We start from the raw sequence: 23432 nt of genomic DNA, 5'->3' as shown, positions 1-23432 counted from the left end.
CTGTTTAATCCAGTGTTTTATTGTGTAGGGGCTGCTTGGTTCTATTTGTTATACCTGTACTGTACTGTTGCAAATATCAAAAACCGAATAGGGATCTACTATTATATACTTATATTGTTTGTTTATTCTGGAAACTCGATTTTAAATCGCAAAAATAAACGTTTTATTATGAAAATGCTGAGAATCGGTTTTTAAAAACTCAAACAACTTGGCGCCTCGTACAATTACTTCAACATGCGTTCAGAAGGCTGGGATGACCAAGTGCGATCCTCCACAGTACCGTCATACCCTGCTCAAGTGAGGTCACTTGACGGTGTGCGGGTTCGCGAGCAGAGCAGCGGCGCCTGCGCACTGGCGGATGACCCGGAGGGAGCCGGCGTTGCTGCTGCTGTCTGCTAACGCTGCCGCCATTTTGGTTGAGGTTTTTTTTTGCTGAATTCCGTGCAGCAGCAGCGGGAGCGAGCGAAGCAAGGCAAAGCACGTGAAGGCGGAGGTTCCGCTCGAGTCAGCGTGCGGAGCGAGAGCATCGCGGGCCTCGGTACTGGTTGGGTGAGGAGGGAGGGAGAGAGCAAGAGAGAAAGGCGGCCCATGAGCTGAGAGCCAGGATCGGATCGGGGAGCAAGAAAGCCACCAAGACAGCGTGTGTCTCACTCAACCCGGCCGCCGATTTAGCAGCACCCGCGCCAATCATGCCATCGGTAGCGCTGCCAGCCAAGGAGAACGCGCTCTTCAAACGGATTTTGGTGAGTGAGTGGTCGAGCGTGAGACTGTTTGAGAATCGGGACACTTGGCCCACCCCAAACTCCGGTGGAAGCACAATTTATCCCACTCCAGACCCCTCACATAGCGGAAACTGCGGCTTCTGCACCATTTTAAATATCTTTTCAAACTAACTTTCACCGACCGACCGAGTGCTGTTCCACCATGCGCTATTCCGCCGCGCTGTTGCCGGCATGTGTGTACCGACCCTCCCCCCCGCCTCCTTTCACCATCACTTCCACCCGGGCCTCATCTGACTGACCAGGCCCCAGACCACTGCTCTTCATGTCCACAACACCTTGTCGCAGCCCCCTCTCTCTTTCGGCCGGTGAAATAACGTCTTCCTACTGCCCGACCTTTGGTCTGCACTCTGCGGTAGTCGAAGTGTGAGCAGGCACCACCACCACCTCCTTGAGGTGGGAGTTTGCCTGATTTGTCCGCCTGTACCGCCAACTTCAGCCTCAGGGTCCGGGCGCCAGGCAGCTGGAACGGTTTTTAAGCGACCCGACCGAGTCTGGAGATTTCACCTTCCCTTGTTAGCTTCCAACACTAAGCCAAGCACGTGAAAGGCGTTGAATCAGAGGCCGGAGTGAGAATTCGAGCCGCTCCCTGGTTTTTCCATAGTGTGGCCCAGGCCTTGCACCTCTTTGTTACAATCGCATTGACATCTGTATTTTTTTACAGTTTAGAATATGCGAGTAGAGGTATGTGAGTATATTCTGAATTAACAACTTGGAATTAGGAAACTGGGGCTTCATGCAGATGTTGATTTCTTACTTTAACATGGTATCTTGTATAGCTCCGATATAGGCCTGATCTGTGATAGGCCTGGCCATGTACAATATATTTTAATTTTGTAATCTCCTTAGAGTCATAAATGGTTTAGGTTCATAGATGCTAGATACAGCACGGTTTTTAATCTTGTGGTTTTATCTGAATGCGCTGGTAAAGGAAAAAGAGTAGGATGGCTCAACTGTAAGGGCAGGAGTAAAGGACGAAATAAAGAACTTGCATTTATATAGTGCCTTCCTTGATGCCGGAACTTACAGTTAATGCGATGCAATTGTGTTAAAGTAGATCAACTATAACAAAGAAAGCTAGTTAATACAGTAGGTTGATAAATGTTCTCTAATATCCTGCATCATCCATCTTTGGTTAGGTTTTTTTGGTGCTGAATTGAAATGTCTTATGGATTTGTAGAAGGGGGTTTGGATTGCAAGAGAATAACCAACCACGCTGGCTCTAAGTGTTTAAATATGTTGGAAGAATTTTTCAAAGTTTAGTTTTCAAATGGTATTTAATACTATGGTGAATAATGTAGTTGGAATACTTAATGTATGATGGACAACATGTAGCGGTGATCATCATGTGAACAGAAGTTAAAACATTAGAAGGTATTTTCAAATATGAATACGTTTTTCTGCCCTTTATGCTCTTTTAATCTTTAACAAGTACATTTTCAACTATTTTGTTCTAAATTGCTTTGTACCTTTGAGTTTGTGAACCATCTGCGGTCTCTGACAATATATCTTTAATTGGCTTCTTTCCCTGCTGTCACAGTCCCCATTTCTTTGCACGAGATCAAATATTTGCCATCTATGGAACTGTTAGTAGTCCAGTAGTTTAGTGGAGTAGTATGCCTGCACTCTGACTTTGTGACTGGTTTTAATTAAGCTATGAAGTTACTTGAATATTATAAGACATTTAAATGCTATCAACCTATACCCAGATAATATTGGACTACGGTAAGTGATGACATTGTTGCAGTATAATTGAGCTAACTAGTGGTGCCAGAGAAGTAGAGGGGTCAAGAACCACATCAGAAGGTGCACTAACGAAGCTTATCCGGAGATAGCAGTGTAGGCCAGCAGTATTTTAGATAGCAACTGGAATGAACTCTTAGCTCGCTCATCCAGGTCAGCAATATGTTTTTTTTTACATTGTTGGCCTATATGGATCTTTGCTCAAAATGGGGAGGGTGAATAGTAAGCAAATAAAACCAGCATGGATGTAATAGCTATGTACAGTTCGCTCTAAGTTGCTGCTCTGAACTTGCCCTGCAGTTAAATGGTGTCGAGTCAAAGGACTGGAAGCCATACGAACATACGAATTAAGAGCAGGAGTAGGCCACTCAGCCCCTCGAGCCTGCTTTGCCATTCAATAAGATCATGGCTGATCTGATAGTAACCTTGACTCCATATTCCTGCCTACCCCTGATAACCTTTCACCCCTTGCTTATCAAGAATCTATCTACCTCTGCCCTAAAGATGTTTAAGGACTCTGCTTCCACTGCCTTTTGAGGAAGAGAATTCCAAAGACTCATGACCCTTTGAGAGATAAAATTTCTCCTCATCTCTGTCTTAAATGGGCGACCCCTTATTTTAAACAGTGGCTCCTAGTTCTATGTTCTGCCACAAGGGGAAACATCCTTTCCACATCCACCCTGTCAAGACTCCTCAGGATCTTGTGCTTCAATCAAGTCACCTCTTACTCTTTTAAACTCCAACGGATGCAAGCCTAGCCTGTCCAATCTTTCCTCGGAAGGCGACGTGCCCGTTCCAGGTATTAGACGAGTAAACCTTCTCTGAACTGCTTCCAATGTATTTACATCCTTCCTTAAATAAGGAGACCAATACTGTACACAGTACTCCAAATGTGGTCTCACCAATGTCCTATATAACTGAAGCATAACCTCACTACTTTTATATTCAATTCCCCTCGCAATAAACAATAACATTCTATTAGCTTTCCTAATTACTTGATGAACCTACATGGTAACATTTTGCGATTCATGCACAAGAACACCCAGATTCCTCTGCATCTCAGCCCTGCAATCTGCCAAAATGGACAATTTCACATTTTCCCCACATTGTGCTCCATTTTCCAGGTCTTTGCCCACTCTCTTAACCTATCTATATCCCTTTGTAGCCTCCATATGTCCTCTTCACAACTTACTTTCATCTTTGTGTCATCAGCAAATTTAGCAGCTATACCTTCAGTCCCTTCATACAAGTTATTTATATAAATTGTGAAAAGTTGAGGCCCCAGCACTGATCCCTGTGGCACACCACTCGTTAAATCTTGCCAACCAGAAAATGACCCATTTATGCCTACTTTCTGTTTCCTGTTAGCCAGCCAATCTTCTGTCCATGCCAATATGTTACCCCTACACCATGAGGTTTTATTTTCCGCAATAACCTTTGATGTGGCACCTTATTAAATGCTTTCTGGAAGTTCAAGTACAGTACATACACAGGGTGTCCCCCTTTATCCACAGCACATGCAGTAGCCACTTCTTACTGTAAAAGTATTTCTGTAATAAATGGGGAATGTTCTCTTGAAAACGTTGTCACATTTATGAGAGACCACTTGAGCAGGTCCTTATGGAAACGGGCTATGGAATTCACAACAAATATATTTAACTGGGATATGGGGAAATAAAAATCCAGAAAACCATAGCAATGATGCAGACGTACATTTGAAAGACAAATCATTTATTTAGAAAGAAAGACTTGCATTTATATAGTGCCTTTCATGACTGCAGCATGTCCCAAAGTGCTTTACAGTCCATGAGTACTTTTGAAATGTTGTTACTGTAGCAATGCAGGAAATGCAGCAGTCAATTTTCGCATGGCAAGTTCCTACAAACAGTAATGAGATAAAAACACACATAATCTGTTTGAGATGTTGATTGAAGGATAAATATTCCCCAGCTCTTCAAAATAGTGCCATGAGATCTTTTGTGTCCAGCTGATAGAACAGACAGGATCTTGGTTTAACATCTCATCTGCAAGACAGCACCTCAGACAGTGTAGAGCTCCCTCAGTACTGCAGTAGAGTGTCAGCCAAAAATTGTGCGCTGAAGTATCTTGCACCAACAATCTTCTGATTCAGAGGCACAAATGCTAACAGTTATGGTTGACCCTATTGGTGTAAGATACTGTAGATAAAACTATTTTGATCATAATTACTTAATACCCCTCCCCTTTGTAAAATGAGTGGTCTTCCAATGGAAATTTGGTACCACAGTATATTGTGAATATGCAAGGGTATGTATGCTGTTAGTGAGAAGCCTTTTGGACTTTCAAGATTTAGTGGAAACTGTGAGAAGGATTGATGGTATTTATCAAATGCATCTTGGTATTGATTTACAATTTTATTCAGTGAGAATGCAATTTCACAAACAGTTCCAACTACATAGAGTGGGGGGTAGTGTGTTGAAGTCCTGTAATAATTGTTCCATTTGGTCAGACATGATGCAACAATTTATAATTAGATATCATGGAAATACATACCCCTCTCCAAATTCTTTTACTGGCTAGGTCAGCCTGGCTGTGAAAATAGTCTGTTAATTTAATCTAAAAGAGAACCTCAGAACAGAAAAAGGCCATTCAGTCCCTCAAGCCTGTTCCACCATTCTATTAAATCATGGCTGAACCTCAGTTCCTTTACTTGCCTTTTTTCCATAGTGCTTCATGCTCTTACCAAACAAAAATCTATCGATTTCATTTGACCCAACAGCCATAGCCTTTTGAGGGTGGGGTGGTGGTGTGGGTGGATGAGCTTGATTTCTACTATTATTCATACAAAACATTGCATCCTGATTTCACTCATAAATGGCCTAGCTTTAATTTTAAGATTGCACCTTTTTCTAGATTCTTTGACCAGAGGCAGTAATTTTTCTATATCTGCCCTTTATCATTTTAAACACCCTGATTCGATCACCACTTGGTGTTCTAAATTCTAGGGAATACAAACCATATTTATGCATCCTGTCTTCTTAATTTAACCCTTTAATCCATGGTAGTATTGTGATGACTGTGCTCTGTACCATTCCAAGGCCAAAATGTCTGGGGTTTAGTGCCTAAAATTGAATGTAGTACTCTAGATGGGGTCTGACCAAGGCTCTGTATAACTGAAGCATCACTTCCTCACTTTTGAATTTCAACCCCCTTGAGATGATATTCAAAAAAGTTAATTGAATGTTGGCTACTTTTTGTACCTGTGCACCAGCTTTTAATATTTGTGTACTTAGACACCCAAATCTCTCTGCTCCTCCACAGCACCTAGTCTCTCACCATTAAGAAAATATGATTTATCTTTCTCGGGTGTAAGGTGGCTAACTTCATACTTCCCTAGATTTAAGACACTGCCACAATTTTGTCCATTCAGTCTGTCTCTTATCCTTTGCAACTTCATACTCCCATCCGTGCAAGTTAGTGGCATTTGCAAATCTGGACCTATAACACTCAGTTCCTTAATCTGAGCCTTTAATATATATGATATGCTGAGGCTCCAGTACAGATTACTGGGGAACATCATTTGTCAATCCTCACAATCAAAGCCTTTACTTTTACTCTCTTGCCTACCTCCCAACCAAAAACTGAACCGTGTCAAAAGGTTACCTCCAACTCTGTGCACTCTCATTTTTTGCTAATCTCTGGTTTGGAGCCTATCAAGTGCCTTCTGGAAGTCCATATTGACAATGTTCATAGACTCCCCTATCAACCATGTTAGTGAATTCCTCAAAGAAATCAACTAGATTAGTCAGATGTGACCGACTATTGACAGATTCATGCTGACTCTCTCATCAGCTGATACCTGTCCATGTGCGCAGTCACTGTATCCCTGATAAGTTCCAATAACTTATTCACAATTGATGTTAAACTGACAAGTCTGTAGTTTTCTGGTTCTCCCTTCATTTGTAAATTATGAAGTGAAATTATGGCACTGGCCATAATCTTCCAATCCTCAGTAGACAAGGGTGGTGCCAGAGGACTGGAATTGCACATGTTGCACCCTTGTTCAAAAAAGGGTTCAAGGATAAAGCTGCAGGTCAGTCAGTTTAACTTTGGCGATGCAAAAGCTTTTAGAAATGATAATCCAGTGCAAAATGAACTGTCACTTGGACAAATGTGGATTAATTAAGGAAAGCCAACACGAATTTGTAAAAGGCAAATTGTGTTTAACTAACTTGATTGAATTTTTAGTTAAGGTAACAGAGGGGGTTGATGAAAGTAATGCTATTCATGTAGCATATATGGACTTCCAAAAGGTGTTTAATAAAGTACCACACAATAGGCTGTCCTGCAAATTTGAAGACCGTGGAATCAAAGCGTCAGTGGTACATGGATGTGAAATTGGCTGAGTGACAGGTAACAGAGAATATTGATGAATGTTGTTTTTCAGACTCTAGGAAGTGGGGTTCCCTAGCGGTCTTAATATATAAATATAAACATATTAATGACCTGGACTTTGATGTACAGGGCACAATTTCAAAATTTGCAGATGACACAAAACTTGGAAGTATAGTGAATTGTGAGGAAGATAGTGGTGATAGCCTTCAAGAGGACATAGGCTGATGGAGTGGGTAGACACGTGGCAGATGAAATTTAATTCCAAAAAGTGTGAAATGGTACATTTTGCTAGGAAGAATGAAGAGAGGCAATATAAAGGGTATAAAATTCTGAAAGGGATGCAGGAACAGAGAGACCTGGGGGCGATATATGTGCACAAATCATTGAAGGTGGCAGGGCAAGTTGCAAAAGTGGTTCAAAAGGCATATGTGATCCTGCCCTTTATAAATAGAGGCATAGAGTACAAAAGCAAGGAAGTTATGCTGAACACATATAAAACACTGGTTTGGCCTCAACTGGAGTATTGTGTCCAATTCTGGGCAACACACTTTAGGAATGATGGGAAGGCTTTAGAGAGGCTTTTTAATCGGTCATGGGATATGGGCGTCGCTGGCTTGTCCAGCATTTATTGCCCATCCCTAATTGCCTTTGAGAAGGTGGTGGTGAGCTGCCTTCTTGAACTGCTGCAGTCCATGTGCGGTAGGTACGCCAACAATGCTGTTAGGAAGGGAGTTCCAGGATTTTGGCCCAATGACAGTGAAGGAATGGCCATATAGTTCCAAGTCAGGATGGTGTGTGGTTTGGAGGGGAACTTGCAGGTGGCAGTGTTTCCATGCATGTGCTGCCCTTGTCCTTCTAGGTGGTAGAGGTTGCAGGTTTAGAAGGTTCTGTCGGAGGAGCCTTGATGCATTGCTGCAGTGCATCTTGTAGATGGTACACACTGCTGCCACTGTGTCGGTGGTGGAGGGAGCGAATGTTTGTGGACAGGTTGCCGATCAAGCGGGCTGTTTTGTCCTGGATGGTGTCGAGCTTCTTGAGTGTTGTTGGAGCTGCACCCATCCAGGCAAGTGGAGAGTATTCCATCACTCCTGACTTATGCCTTGTGGACAGGCTTTGGGGAGTCAGGAGGTGAGTTACGCGGCGCAGGATTCCTAGCCTCTGACTTGCTCTTGTAGCCACAGTATTTATATGGCTACTCTATTTCAGTTATTGGTCAAAGGTAAGCCTCAGGATGTTGATAGTGGGGGATTCCGCGATTGTAATGCCATTGAATGTCAAAGGGAGATGGTTATTTTTTTATTTATTTAGAGATACAGCACTGAAACAGGCCCTTCAGCCCACCAAGTCTGTGCCGACCATCAACCATCCATTTATACTAATCCTACATTAATCCCATATTCCGACCACATCCTCACCTATCCCTATATTCCCCTACCACCTACCTATACTAGGGGCAATTTATAATGGCCAATTTACCTATCAACCTGCTAGTCTTTTTGGCTGTGGGAGGAAACCGGAGCACCCGGAGGAAACCCACGCAGACACAGGGAGAACTTGCAAACTCCACACAGGCAGTACCCAGAATTGAACCCGGGTCGCTGGAGCTATGAGGCTGCGGTGCTAACCACTGCGCCACTGTGTTAGATTCTCTCTTGTTTGGGATGGTCATTGCCTGGTACTTGTGTGGTGCGAATGTTATTTGCCACTTATCAGCCCAAGCCTGCATAATTGTCCAGGTCTTCATTTCTACACGAACTGCTTCGGTATCTGAGGTGCAGAAAAGATTCATGAGAATGGTTCCAGGTATGAGGGACTTCAGTTACATGTATAGATTGGCGAAGTTGGGGTTGTGTAGTTAAGAGGAGTTTTAATAGAGGTGGTCAAAATCATGAGGTGTCTGGACCCAGAAGACAGGGAGAAACTTCCCATTGGTGGAAGGGTTGAGAACCAGAGGCCACCAGTTTAATGTGATTGGCTAAAGAACAAATGGTGCCATGAGGAAAAAGATTTATTAAGCAGTGAGTGGTTATGATCTGGAATGCACTGTTTGTGTGTGTGACTGAGGCAGATTCAATCATAGCTTTCAAAAGAGAATTCAATAATTATCTAAAGAGAGAAAATTTACTGGGCTTTGGGGAAAGGGCAGGGAAGGGGAACTAACCGAGTTACTCTTGCAGAGAGCAGCATGAACTCAACAGGCCAATTTGCTGCTTCCTGTGCTATAACCGTTCTATGATCATTTGTAATTTTCCAATCCAAAGGCACATTTCTGAATCTAAAGAGCTTTGGGAAACATGTCTAATATCTTGGGTGGTGACCTTAACGTCCTGGGGACCTTTCTGTATAAGTCCCATTATTTTCTCCATTTACTTTTTAAAAAAAAATTCATCCACTAAGTTCCTCTTATTCTCGGGCTGCTTTATAACTTTGGTATTTTGTCCTTACAGTGGAAACTGATGAAAGATAGTAATATAATAATGTTGTCCTTCCTTTGTATTCATTATAACATTGCCTGCATCTGTCTTTTAACAGGCACACCCTCTCCTTTATCAATCTCTTGTTCTCTTAATTTGTTATAAAAAAAACTTGCTGTTGGGTTTGATAACCCTTGCAAGTTATTTGGATTATATTGCCTTATTTTTTGCACCTTATTAGTCTCATTGCCTGTGTCTTAACTTGCAACAAATCCTGTTCCCCTATTGCTGACCTACATTGGCTGCCAGACAGGCAACATCTTGATTTTAAAATGACTGCGTTTGTTGACAATGCGACCACTAGGTGGTGCAGTACTAGTACTTGGGCAAATGCAGCCTCTTCAACTGAAATATCACTATCTGTGACGTCTCAGGCAGCTGCCAGGATTAAAGATGACGTCGCTCAATTTATCACAAACCACAAATTCAACCCGAAAATCCTCTCAGTGGCTGCCATCGCCACCTCCATCCCACCCCCGACAGTTCCCCGCTCCCTCCTGCACCGTCGTCTTGCCGCCTGCTCCCTGCTGCCTTCCCTTAGCCACTCACTCCGGCCTCGCCGCTCACCCCGCCTCTGGACGCTCGCTCCCTGCTCCTCCCTAATCTCGGCCCCGCTAGCTCCAGGCCATGTCGCTACCCTCCTTTTGGCCACTCACTCCTACGTTCAATTGTTCCCAGCTTTGCTGCCCGAATAAGCATGGCAGGCTGCGGGGGGTGAGGGTGATGGGGCGACGTGGAATAGAGTGGCCGAGAGGTGGGAAGTGGCGCCGTCTGGAGCTAGCAGCTGGTGGGGGGGAGGGGGAATAGGGAGCTAGTGGCCGGAGAGCTTGGTGGGGTGAGGAGTGAGAGGCCGGAGAGCTGGGGGGAATGGGCGAGCGAGGAATGATCGGCCGGGGGGCTGGATGGAGAAAAGTGGCGATGTCTGGAGCGAGTGGCTGAAGGGGGGATGGCGGCAGGGGGCGGGTGGAAGGGAGCATTGAGGGCGATAGTGAGTGGCTGAGAGGGGGGTAGCGGGGAGGCCTGGAGTGAGTGGCCAAGGGGGGGGGAGAACGGCCAGTGGGGGGGGGGGGGGGGTGGGAGGAGGGGAAGCGGGCGGGGGAGCGAGTGGCTGAGGGAAGGCAGCGGTCTGGTGGCCGTCGAGCAGGGTGAAGCGGCGATTGAAGCAGGGTGGTGGGAGGGAGGGGTGTACGGTTCGGGTGAATGGAGACGGCTATTCAGGGGTGAGGACATCATTGCGTGGTGCAGTCATACTCTAATTCATATTGGCAGGCTGGCAAATGTTTGCACGTGTTGATGACGTCTGATCGCTCTGCGCATGCTCTGCAGTGTCAGGAGTCACTTTTTGTTTTAAAATTCTCGTCCTTGTTTTCAAATCTTTCCATGGTGTCACCCCTCCCAATCTCTCTTACCTCCCCCAGTCCCACAATCTTTCAAGATACCTATGCTCTTCTAATTCTGGTCTCTTGTACATCCCTGATTTAATCGCTGTGCCATTGGTAATACCCTCCCCTGACCTTTCCGCCTGTCCACCTTGCTTTCTTCCTTTAAAACGCTACTTAAATCCTACCTCTTTGATCAAGCGTTTGGTCGTTTGACATATCTCCTTTTGTGACTGTCATTCTTCGTTTTATAATGTTCTTGTAAAGCGCCATGGGACGTTTCATTACTGTGATGAAAACCCCCACATGCCAAATGGAAAATATTAATTTCATCGAGTAGAACTTTGCCTGAGACCTTTACTGGAAATTATTTAAAAATAACTTTTTGTAAACAGAAAAGCTAGCAGCCAAGATGGCCGCAGCAGTTTGCGCATGAATCAGCAACAGAGCAGATTGGACACAAACCTGATTGACTCGGCCTAGCCAGAACAATGAGGTGCTCTCTGATTCAATTATCTGAGATAGTCTTGTCAATATGTAGTCAATCAAAAGCCATCGACACCCATTGACCTTGAATGAGCCAGCCCCCCCCCACCCCCCCAGCAACTATGTTTGGGCAGCCTGAGGGGAAAACCTTGAATTTCAGAGGAAATTCCAGACAAACCACATTAAAACAGAGATGGTCATGTGATGCGACTGCTGCAACTCTGTGAGATTGTGAATTGTGACTCAAGGCAGACTGTAACTGAAATCGATCAAGGGAACCGCTCTCTCTCCCTCTCTCTCTCCAGTAGAGATCCAGAGAAGCCTCAAGCTGCAACTGGTAAAGCCTCAAGTCTACAGACTGCTACAACCAGCAATGGGGATACAAGCAAATCTGAAATCATGCACGTGGCCTAGCAAGGACTTCAGGACAACAATATCAACTGAAAACACTGAGACTATTGAACTGTATTTCAATTCCATTTACTACAGACTCTACTCCAACCTCCGAACTCTGTTTTTCCCTCTAAACTATTTGTGTGTGTGTGTGTGTCTCTTGTCTGAATGTGGGCATGGATGCATAGCGTATTTTAGTAATTTTAACTGCTTTAGAGTGATAAGGATAATAAACTTACATATTTCTTGTTTAAAGTCAAGACGTAAATGGAGGGGGCATGATCAAGAAGTTTGCGGATGACACAAAGATTAGCCGTGTACGTGGATAGCGAGAAGGATAGCTGTAGGCTGCAGGAAGATATTGATGGTCTGGTCAGATGGGCAGAAAAGTGGCAAATGGAATTCAGCTTGGAGAAGTGTGAGGTGATGCATTTGGGGAGGTCAAACAAGGCAAAGGCATACACGATTAATGGGAAAATACTGAAGTGTAGAGGAAGTAAGGGATCTTGCAGTGAATGTCCACAGATCCCTGAAGGTAGCAGAACAGGTCGATAAGGTAGTTAAGAAGGCATATGGAATCCTTTCCTTTATTAGCTGAGGTTTGGAATACAAGAGCAGGGAGGTTATGCTGGAACTGCATAACTCATTGGTTAGGCCACAACTTGAGTACTGTGTGCAGTTCTGGTCATCTCATTACAGAAAGGATGTAATTTCACTTGACCGGGTGCAGAGGAGATTTACGAGGATGTCGCTGGAAAAATGCAGCTATGAGGAAAGATTGGATAGGCTAGGATTGTTCTCCTTGGAACAGTGAAGGCTGAGGGGAGATCTGATTGAAATGTACAAAATTTTGAGGGGCCTGGATAGAGTGGAGGTGAAAAGTCTATTCACCGTAGCAGAGAGGTCAGTGACGAGGGGGCATAGATTTAAAGTGATTGGTAGAAAAATTAGAGGGGAGATGAGGAAAAGATTTTTCACTCAGAGGGTGGTGATGGTCTGGAACTCACTGCCTGAAAGGGTAGTTGAGGCAGAGACCCTCAACTCATTCAAAAGGAGTCTGGATATGCACCTCAAGTGCTGTAAGCTGCAGGGCTATGGACCAAATGCTGGAAGGTGGGATTCGAATCGGGTGGATCATTTTTCGGCTGGCACAGACATGATGGGCCAAATGGCCTCTTTCTGTGTCTTAAACCTTCTATAAAAACCTGTCTGGTTCATCTGCAATTATATTGGAGGAACAGGAGCAAGTGCTCACTGAGGTGGTAAGTTCAATCACTATGTAACCAAAAAAAGGATAAACAATTTTGCGGTCAAACCAGAGAAGGGGTGACAGGGGAGCCTGAGACCTCTTCCTCACCTGGTCGTAACATTATATTAAAGGTGCTATATAAATTTAAGTTGTTGTATTTTGCTGCTTTTTATCGTTCTTCCACTGGATTTCCACTTCTTCCTTCATTTTATGTAAGCCTATTCTTTTTACATGGCCATTCCATTTTTCCAGTCACTAGAATAGTTCTAGCATGACAGCTGGTACCTGAAAACCATGCATGAAGTGCAAACCTCTCCTCTTGGAATTGCATAGAATTTACAGCACAGACATATACCATTTACTCACCTGGTCTATGTTGGTGTTTATGCTCCATGCTTCCTTTTGCCCTGCTTCATCTAACCCTATCAACATATCCTTTTATTCCTTTCTCCCTCATGTACTTATCTACCTCCCCCTGAAATGCATTTATGCTATTTGCCTCAAGTACTCCAGGTAATAACAAGTTCCACTTTCTGGGGAAAGAAGTTTCTCCTGATTGTTGTTGGAATCTATTGGTGGTTTATCTTCTATTTATGGTTCCTATGATTCCTCATTTGATGTCTGGGTGTTTTTTTGCTTAATTCACATTGTTATAACAGTGTGCACTTCTTTTGGTGATTGAATTAAATTTGTTTATTACATGGGAATTCCAGGATTTTGCATCATGTTTTGAAGATCTCATTTTATGACTCCTTTTTTTTGAAAAACAACCACTAATCAGTGGCCTTGATAATAATGGATACTAGCTTTGTACTGAGTGTTAATTCACTTGACTGGTTCGTATGCTCTTAATTCAAGAGAAGGGTGGACATTTTGCATGCACTGTGAAGTTGTGTGGCCCATGAAATTCAGAGATTTGATTTTAAAAGACATTTAAGTTGCAGAAAACTTCTAAATTCTGGCTCCACAATCTACTCAATACATATGACCATGCATATTTTACCAAGAGTCAGACAGGCACGTTCTTGGATTTCATCAGTAGCCTAGGTTCAGTTAGCTGATCTCAACCAAGTTGACAGTTGACCTTTCTGCCTTGAGACTAGAGAGGATTAACAGCAGGTAGGAATTCCCATTCCTAAGAGCTGTCCGGTGATTGCCTTTTATATGTATTCCTGTTTGGTGAGGATACATTTGGGCTTGGGTGTGCTGGTTCCTGCAGTCAAATGTTGGGCATCATGCAATGTTCAGATTCATTCGTGATGAGTGGCCTTTTCAGCTGCCAATGCCTATGAAACCACAATTGTGCATCTCATCACACTCGGAGGGAAAATTGTTGAAGGAGCTCAGGAATCCTTTTTATTTGTTTATGATGGAGTCAGCCTGATTATATTCAAGGGGAATAAGAACAGCTTTATTGGAACTTATACTCTTGTGTCATCTGTTGAATATTTGTGCCTGCACATGTATTCTACTGTTATGTTAACTTCAGCAATGAATGAATGAGAGATGTCTGTTCTTAAGTAGAAGTGCTGTAATTTTCTATATGACAGCTAGGTACTGGTATACAGCCTGATCTTAATTTAAAGTCACTTCAAATAAATGATGACTTCCAAATTTTTAGCACCAAATTTCTACTTTGTGTTGCTTTTGTTGCTTAGTTCAAATTATTAGATAACTCAACTTTTTTGAGTCTAAAATCATTCAGTTATTAGGAGTAGGCTGTACATAATACCTATATACTTGATTTCCTTGGTAATTTTCTCTTGAAGTTGACTGTTTGGTGACAGTTCCGTGGGTGATTATAATTGTTCAGGTACTTTGCCCAGGTGGCAGATGCAAATGGCTTGACTGTAAGTGTTGGCAGGCTTTTCTTTTTATTGTTGGGCGAATGGCATCAAAGTCTATTCTGCACTAACTTAATGTGAGCACTTGGGTGAAGTAACATACCTCAGCATGGTGTTTAGCCTTCAGGCAAAGGGAAGGAAGGAAGTTAATATGGACAAGGAGAAACAGCCAAAAAGTTCACAGTAGTTACTAAAGTGTTGTACCTTACAATCGTGCAGGAGTTAAACACTCAAGCTTCTGAACTCTGACATGAAATTTAATTTTGAAAGACTTTCATTAGATATTCTATCAGTTTTTTTCTTCCCTGGTGTAAGTTGCATGATACTAAATTTCCATTCCTATTTACATGCTTTCAAGGCAATAACTGAAAAAGGGTAGGTTGTAGTTTTAAAATAAGTCATAAGCCACTAGTTTCTCAGGAAACTAAAGTACAGTTAATTTATGCATGCAAGTGTGGTCATTTTCATGTGAAGCTATTTGTTAAAAACTGCAGAGAAAGCATGTTTGCATAGAATGTTTTCTGTTGGATCACTCACACACACCTATTAGTGATCTATTAAATTTATTCTCATTCCAGTATATAAATAAATGCTATTTCCAATCCTTGTCGAAGCATTTCTGCTTCCTCAACTAAAACTTATGTTAGACTATAGTAGCAGGGTCCAAACCACAGCCATGAGTTTCACATGAACTATGAGCACTGGCAATATGGCCTGCACTTCCCAGGCAACAGAGTTGTAGCATATATATTTTCTATTTTGTGCTTTGTCCTATTTGAAGTTTGTGTCTCTAGATAAAGAGAAAATATTTAGAGGTAACCAGCATGGATTTGAAAAGGGATCATCATCATCATGCTTGACAAACCATAGAGTATTTTTGGAGGTAGCGAACATGGTAAAAAAAAAAGTGTACATGGACTTTAGGAAAGCCTTTGACAAGTTATCACATTGGAGATTATTAGAGAACATGAAGTGTGTTATGGAAATAGAGGGAAGATAACAAACTGCATTCAAAATTATTTAAAAGGGAGAAAACAGAATAGGAGTTGAGGACAGTTTTTCAGTGTGGTTGGAAATGTATAATGGGTTTCCACAGGGTTCAGTTCTTGGGCCACATCTATTCACTGTGTATATGGACCATTTGGATATAGGCATAGAGGAATTGGTATTGAAATTTGTGGATAATACCAAAATAGGAGTTAATGGTTAATTTTCTAGATCACAGGAAGCTTAAGAGATGTTGTGGATGGAGGAATAGGGAGGTGGACATATGCACCACTGTGAGCTGATGCATTTTGGTTATCAAAAATATAAGCAGTAATTATACTCCAAATGGAAGTAAGCTTCGTGCTGCAGACTAACAGAGGGTATAGGTTCACATTAAAGGCAGCACCTTGGGTTGATTGGATTGTACATTTTTTGAAATACGATTCTAGTTTTTATCTCAGTGTAGAATATAAAAGAAAAGAGGCAATGATGAGCCCATTAAAACCTTAATGAGACTTCAGAAAGGGTATGTCTTGTCTCACAGGCAGGACAGATCCACCACAGGTGGTGGCAGTGTGGCACACAGGAAGGAAGGAGGAGCTCTAAGAGTCCTCAAATTGACTCTGGACCTGGTAAAGTTTCATGCCATCGGGTCTAACACGGACAAAGAAACCTCCTGCTAATTTACTACCTACTTCCCTTCTTCAGCCGATGAATCAGAACTCCTCCATGTTGAATACCACATGGAAGAAGCACTGAGGGTAGCAAGGGAACAGATGTACTCTGGATGGGGAACTTCAATGCCCATTACAAATAGTAGCTCAATAGCACCACTACTGGCCAATACCTGAAGGAAATAGCTGCCATACTGCACCTGCTGCAGATAGCGAGAACACCAACATGAGAAAAAGCTACTTGACCTTGTCCTCACCAATCTATCTGCCCATGATAGTATTGGTAGGAGTGACCGCCACACAGTCCATACGACTTAGGAGCAGGAGTAGGCCACGGCCCTTCGAGCCTGCTCCGCCATTCAGTAAGTTCATGGCTGAACTGATTAGTTCACATTTCCACCTACCTCTGATAACCTTTCACCCCTTGCTTATCAAGAATCTATCTACCTCTGCCTTAAAAATATTCAAAGACTCTACTTCGACCTCCTTTTGAGGTAGAGAATTCCAAAGACTCATGATCCTCTGAGAGAGAAAAACTTCTCATCGCTGTGTTAAATGGGCACCCCCTTATTTTTAAACAGTGACCCCTAGTTCTAGATTCTCCCACAAGGGGAAACATCCTTTCCACATCCACCCTGTCAAGACCCCTCAGGATCTTATATGTTTCAATCACATCGCTTCTTACTCTTTTCTAAATTCCAGTGGATACAAGCCTAGCCTGTCCAATCTTTCCTCGTAAGACAGCCCGCCCATTCCAGGTACAAGTGTAGTAAATCTTCTCTGTACTGCCTCCAACTCATTTACAACCTTAAATAAAGAGATCAGTACTGTACACAGTACTCCAGATGTGATCTCACCAATGACCTGTATAGCTGAAGCATAACCTCCCAACATTTGTATTTAATTCCCTTCACGATAAATAATATACTATTAGCTTTCCTAATTACATGCTGTACCTGCATACTAACCTTTTACGATTCATGCACCAGGACATCCAGATCCCTTTGCATTTCAGAACTCTGCAATCTCTCTCCATTTAGATAATATGCTTTTTATTCTTCCTGCCAAAGTGGATACTTTCCCACATTATACTCCATTTGCCAGGTCTTTGCCCACTCACTTAACCTATCTATATCCCTTTGTAGCCCCCTTATGTCCTCTTCACAGCTTACTTTACTACCTATCTTTGTGTCATCAGAAAATTTAGCAACCGTACCTTCGGTCCCTTCATCTAAGTCATTTATATAAATCGTAAAAAGTTGAGACCCCAGCACAGATTCCTGTGGCACACCTTTGTTACAGCTGATGAAGGTTCCAATGAAGAGTCACTGACCTGAAACATTAACTCTGCTTCTCTCTCCACTGATGCTGCCAGACCTGCTGAGTATTTTCAACATTTCTTATTTTTATTAACTCATTGCAGCTTGCCACCCAGAAAATTACCCATTTATGTCTACTCTATATTTCATGTTAGCTAGCCAATCTTCTATCTATGCCAATATGTTACCCCCTACACGATGAGCTTTTATTTTCTGTGATAACCTTTAATGTGGCACCTTATCAAATGCCTTCTGGAAATCTAAACAGTATATCCACCGGTTTCCCTTTATCCACAGCACATGTACTCCCTCAAAGAACTCCAATAAATTGTTAAACATGATTTGCCTTTCACAAAACCATGTTGACTCTGCCTGATGACCTTGAATTTTTCTAAATTTCCTGCCATAACGTCTTTAATAATATCTTCTAACATTTTCCCTAACACAGATGTTAAGCTAACCGGCCTTTAGTTTCCTGCTTTCTGTCTCCCTCCCTTTTTGAATAAAGGAGTTACATTTGCTATTTTCCAATCTAACGGAACTTTCCCCGAATCTAGGGAATTTTAGAAAATTAAAACTAACACATCAACTATCTCACTAGACACTTCTTGTAACACCCTAGGATGAAGTCCATCAGGACCCGGGGACTTGTCAGCCCACAGCTCCAACAATTTGTTCAATACCACTTCCCTGGTGATTGTAATTTTTTTGTGTTCGTCTCTCCCTTCCATTTCCTGACTTGCAGCTGATATTGGGAGGTTACTTGTATCCTCAATAGTGAAGATTGATGCAAAGTGTCTGGTCAATTCATCTGCCATCTCATTATTCATTATTAATTCCCCAGACTCTCTCTCTATAGGACCAACGTTCACTTTGTGAACTCTTTTTAAAATATCTATAGAAACTCTTACTATCTTTATATTTATAGCTAGCTTTTTCTCGTAATCTAATTTTACCTTCCTTATCAATCTTTTAGTCATTCTTTGCTGTTTTTTATATTCTGTCCAATCTTCTGACCTGCCTCCCATCTTTGCGCAATTTTAGGCTTTTTCTTTAAGTTTGATATTATCTTTAACTGTTCTAGTTAACCAAGAATGGCAGGTCCCACCTTTTGGAATTTTTCCTTTCTCATTGAAATGTATGTAGTCTGTCATAGTCATAGAGAGAGAGATACAGCACTGAAACAGACCTTTCGGCCCACCGAGTCTGTGCTGACTATCAACCACCCATTTATACTAATCTACGTTAATCCCATATTCCCTACCACATCCCCACCTTCCCTCAATTCACCTACCACCTACCTACCTAGGGGCAATTTACAATGGTCAATTTACCGATCAACCCACACGGTCACAGGGAGAACTTGCAAATTCCGCACAGGCAGTTCCCAGAACCGTATCCGGGTCACTGGAGCTGTGAGGCTGTGGTGCTAACCACGTGGGTTTTCGACGGGTGCTCCGGTTTCCTCCCACAGCCAAAGACTTGCAGGTGATAGGTAAATTGGCCATTGTAAATTGCCCCTAGTGTAGGCAGGTGGTAGAGAATATGGGATTACTGTAGGGTTAGTATAAATGGGTGGTTGTTGGTCGGCACAGACTCGGTGAGCCGAAGGGCCTGTTTCAGTGCTGTATCTCTAAATACAAAAATAATAAAATAATTATTGCTGTACCTTTCTGACAAGTCCATGTGGAGACGAAGTCCTGTCTTCACGCTGAGGGCATCATTGTGTGGTAACGGTTAGATTGAGAACAGATCTAAAAGCTCAAAAGTGGGGATCCATGAGGCACTGTGAGCAGGAGATTTGCATTCCACCACAATCTGTAAGCTCACCATCAAACCAGGATACTAACCTTGTTTAAATTAGGAGTGTAGAAGAGCATTCCAGGAGCAGCACAATGCATATCAAAATGAGGTGACAACCTGGTGAAGCCAAAACACAGGATTACGTGCAGGCTAAATAGCAGAAGCAGCCTGCTATGGACCAAGCTAAGCGATCCCACAACCAACAGATCAGTTCAAAGCTCTGCATTCATGAATGGTGGTGGACAATGAAATAACTAACTGGAGGAGGACGCCCTGTGAACATCGCCTTCCTCAATGATGGTGGAGTCCAGCAGTGTAAAAGAAAAAGCTGAAGAATTTGCAACCATGTTCAGCCAGAAGTCCCAGTGGATGATTCATCTTGATTTCCTCCTGAGGTCCCTACCATCACAGAAACCTGTCTTCAGCTTATTTGATTCACTTAATGTAATCTGAATAAATGGCTCACCAAAGACTACGGGCCCTAACAACATCCTGGCTGAAGTGTTGTGCTGCGGAGCTAGCTGCGCCTGTAGCCAAGCTGTTCCAGTACAGCTACAACACTGGCATCAGTCCTACAAAGTGGAAAACCGCCTGGGTATGTGCTATCTACAAAATGCAGGAGAACTTCAGTCTGGCCAAGTACCACCTCATGAGTCTACTCTGAGTCATCAGCAAAGTGATGGAAGGTGTTGTCGACAGTACTATCAAGTGGCATTTACCAATAACCTGTTCATCGATGCAGTTTGGGCTCCACCAGGGCAACGCGGCTTCAGACCCCATTAAAAATTGGTCCAAACGTGGACAGAAGAACTAAATTCCAGAAGTGAGATGAGAACATAAGGACATAAGCAATAGTAACAGGAATAGGCCATTTGGCTACTTGAGCCTGCTCTGCCATTCAGTAGATCATGGCTGATCTGGTTGTGGCCTTAATGCCACTTTCCTGCCTGCCTCGCTTTACTCCCTTGCAGGTCAAAAACCTGTCTAACTCAGCCTTGAATATATTCAGTGACCCAACCACCACTGCTCTCTGAGGTAGAGAATTCCAAAGATTAAGAAACCTCTGAGAAAAGAAAATCCCTCTCATCTCCATCTTAAATGGATACGCCTTATTTTGAAATTGTGTTCCCTAGTTCTAGATTTCCCCCATGAGGGAAACATCCTCTCAGCATCTATTCCGTCAAGCCCACTCAGAATCTGATATGTTTCAATAAGATCACCTGTCATTCTTCTAAACTCCCAATGAGTTAGTTGCCTGTATAACCTTTCCTTATAAGACAGCCTCTTCATCCCAGGAATCAACCTAGTGACCCTTCTCTGAATTGCCTCCAGTGCATGTATATCTCTCCTTAAATAAGGAGAGCAAAACTGTATGCAGTGCTCTAGGTGTTGTCTCACCAATGCCCTATACAGTTGTAACAAGACTTCGCGACTATTCTACTCCATCCCTCTTGCAATAAGGGCCAACATTCCATTTGCCTTCCTAAATTGCTTGCTGTACCTACATGCTAACTTTGTGATTTGTGTATGAGGACACCCAGATCCCTCTGTACTGTAGCATTCTGCAGTCTGTCTCCATTTAAATATTCTGCTATTCTATTCTTTTCACCAAAGTGGACGACCTCATATTTTCCCACATTATACTCCATCTGCCAAATTTTTGCCCACTCACTTAACCTGTCTACATCCCTTTGTAGACTCTACGTCCTCACAACTTGCTTTCCTACCTATCTTTGTATTGTCAGCAAATTTAGCTACTCTACACTCGGTGCTACACCAAGTCATTAATATAGATTGTAAATAGTTGAGGCCCCAGCACGGACTCCTGTGTCACACCACTAATTAGTTTGCCAACCTGAAAATTCCCATTTATTCCGACTCCCTGTTTCTTGTTAGTTAGCCAATTCTCTATTCATGCTAAAATATTACCCCCAACACCATGAGGTCTCATCTCGTGTAGTAACCTTTTACGTGGCATCTCATCAAATGCCTTTTGGAAATCCAAATACACTACATCTGCTGGTTCCCCTGTATTAACCCTGCTTGTTATATCCTCAAAGAACTCTTTTTTAAAATAAATTAGTGAAACACTATTTCCCTTCCATAAAACCATGTTGACTCTTCTTGATTATATTATGATTTTCTAAATGTCCTGCTACTACTTTCTTAATGATGGATTCTAGCATTTTCCCAATGACACATGTTAGGCCAGCAGGCCTATAATTTCCTCCTTTCTGTCTCCCTCCTTTCTTGAATAGAGGTGTTACATTTGAAGTTTTCCAATCCGCTGAAACCTTTCTGGAATCTAGGGAATTTTGGAAGGTTACAACCAATGTATCCGCTATCTCTGCACCATTTCATTTAAGACCCTAGGATGCAGACCATAAGGTCCAGGGGACTTGTCAGCCTTTAGTCCCATTAGCTTTCCTAGTACTTTTTCTCTAGTGATGGTGATTGTTTCATGTTCCCCCCATTATGCCTCTTGATTTTCTACTATTCTTGGGATATTTTTAAGTCGTCTGCTGTGAAGACAGTTAGAAAATACTTGTTCAAAGTCTCTGCCATTTCCTTGTTTCCCATTATTAATTCCCCAGTCTCATCCTCTAAGGGACCAATGTTTCAGCTACTCTCTTCCTTTTTCTATACTTGTAGAGGTCTTAATGGTTTGTTTTTATATTTCTTGCTTGTTTACTCTCATGTTCTAACTTCTCCCTCTTTTGTTTTAGTCATCCTTTGCTGGTTTCTAAAATTTTCCCAATCCTTATTTGTTTAGAGATACAGCACTGAAACATCAGCATCCTCTTTCAAAGTCTTTCCTAATCTTTGCAGCATTGCTTTTCTTTGAATTTTATACCATCCTTAACTTCTGTAATTAGCCATGGATGATAAACCTTGAAGAGTCTCTTTCTGAATGGTATATATCTTTGTTGATAGTTATGAAATATCTCCTTAAATGTCTGCCACTGCTTATCTACTGTGTCACCTTGTTACCTATTTTTCCATTCCACTTTAGCCAACTTTGTCTTCATACCTTTGTAATTGCCTTTAGTTAAGTTTAAGCCACTAATTTCAGACCCAAGTTTCTCACCCTGAAACTGAATATGAAATTCTCGTGTTATGATCAGTCTTGTCTCAAAGATCCTTTACTATGAAATCATTAGTTAATCCTGTCTCATTGCTCATTCCCAGGTCTAAAATAGCCTGCTCTCTGGTTGATTCCCAAGCGTATTGTTCGAAGAAATTGTCCCGAATACACTCAAGGAACTCATCCTCAAGGTTACCTTTGCCAATTTGATTAATCCAATCTATATGATTAAAATAACGCATGATTATTGCAATACCTTTCTTACAAGTCCCCATTATTTCTTGATGTATACTCTGTCTTAGTGTGGCTACTGTTAGGTGGCCTATAAACTACTCCTCCAGTGATTTCTTTCCCTTGCTATTTCTTATCTCCACCCAAACTAATTCTACATCTTTATCTTCTGAGCCAGGATCATTTCTCATGTAAGACTTTTGTGTGTTTAGGTGGGATGTTGACTAGCTTTTGACCCACAAGGTACAAACTCTGGTTTCTTGAGATAGAGTGTTTATTAAGTACAGCAATACAAGCAATACTTAACCAACGGCAGTAGTTATACAGCAGGATATAGGGTGTCTTTGGTCCTAGCCTTCCGAGCTGCTGTGGTGCCGTCGTCTTTCTTGAGGTGTTCTGTTGACTGTAGGTTGGTTTCTTCTTGAATCGGCGTGCCCCGCATTGTCCCAGCACCTGCCATTTATGACTCCCTCCGAGGGTTCCTTCCTTCCATATTTGGTTGTAGTCCACTGTAACCATTTGGTCAGGTGTGACTTCACCTTCTGTACATTGTTCCTTCTTGATTAGTTTATAGTAATCAGATTACAGCAGATATGTCCCTACCCTCTGTAC

General features: G+C 42.4%; 1 protein-coding gene across 3 annotated transcripts in view; it reads left to right on the top strand.

Annotated features, from left to right (window-relative positions):
- The first annotated feature begins 348 nt into the window (after positions 1-348).
- The window catches only part of naa15a (N-alpha-acetyltransferase 15, NatA auxiliary subunit a), a 104603-nt gene continuing 81519 nt past the window's right edge, over positions 349-23432 (top strand). The window contains exon 1 of one of the 3 annotated variants that reach the window (XR_010976098.1): positions 349-743. Coding sequence is in view for 2 of the 3 variants with exons in the window: in XM_068043620.1 (XP_067899721.1) it covers positions 690-743 (54 nt within the window). In the remaining variant the exon portion in view is untranslated. Of the gene's footprint in view, positions 744-1133; positions 1464-23432 lie in introns of those variants that run through there. The other 2 variants (XM_068043620.1, XM_068043629.1) reach the window with 2 other exon arrangements.

Source organism: Heterodontus francisci, chromosome 1 (assembly GCF_036365525.1).
Source record: "Heterodontus francisci isolate sHetFra1 chromosome 1, sHetFra1.hap1, whole genome shotgun sequence".
Classification (NCBI taxonomy): domain Eukaryota; kingdom Metazoa; phylum Chordata; class Chondrichthyes; order Heterodontiformes; family Heterodontidae; genus Heterodontus; species Heterodontus francisci.
The sequence above is the reverse complement of the archived record's forward strand: the minus strand, read 5'-3'. Positions and strand labels throughout refer to the sequence as shown.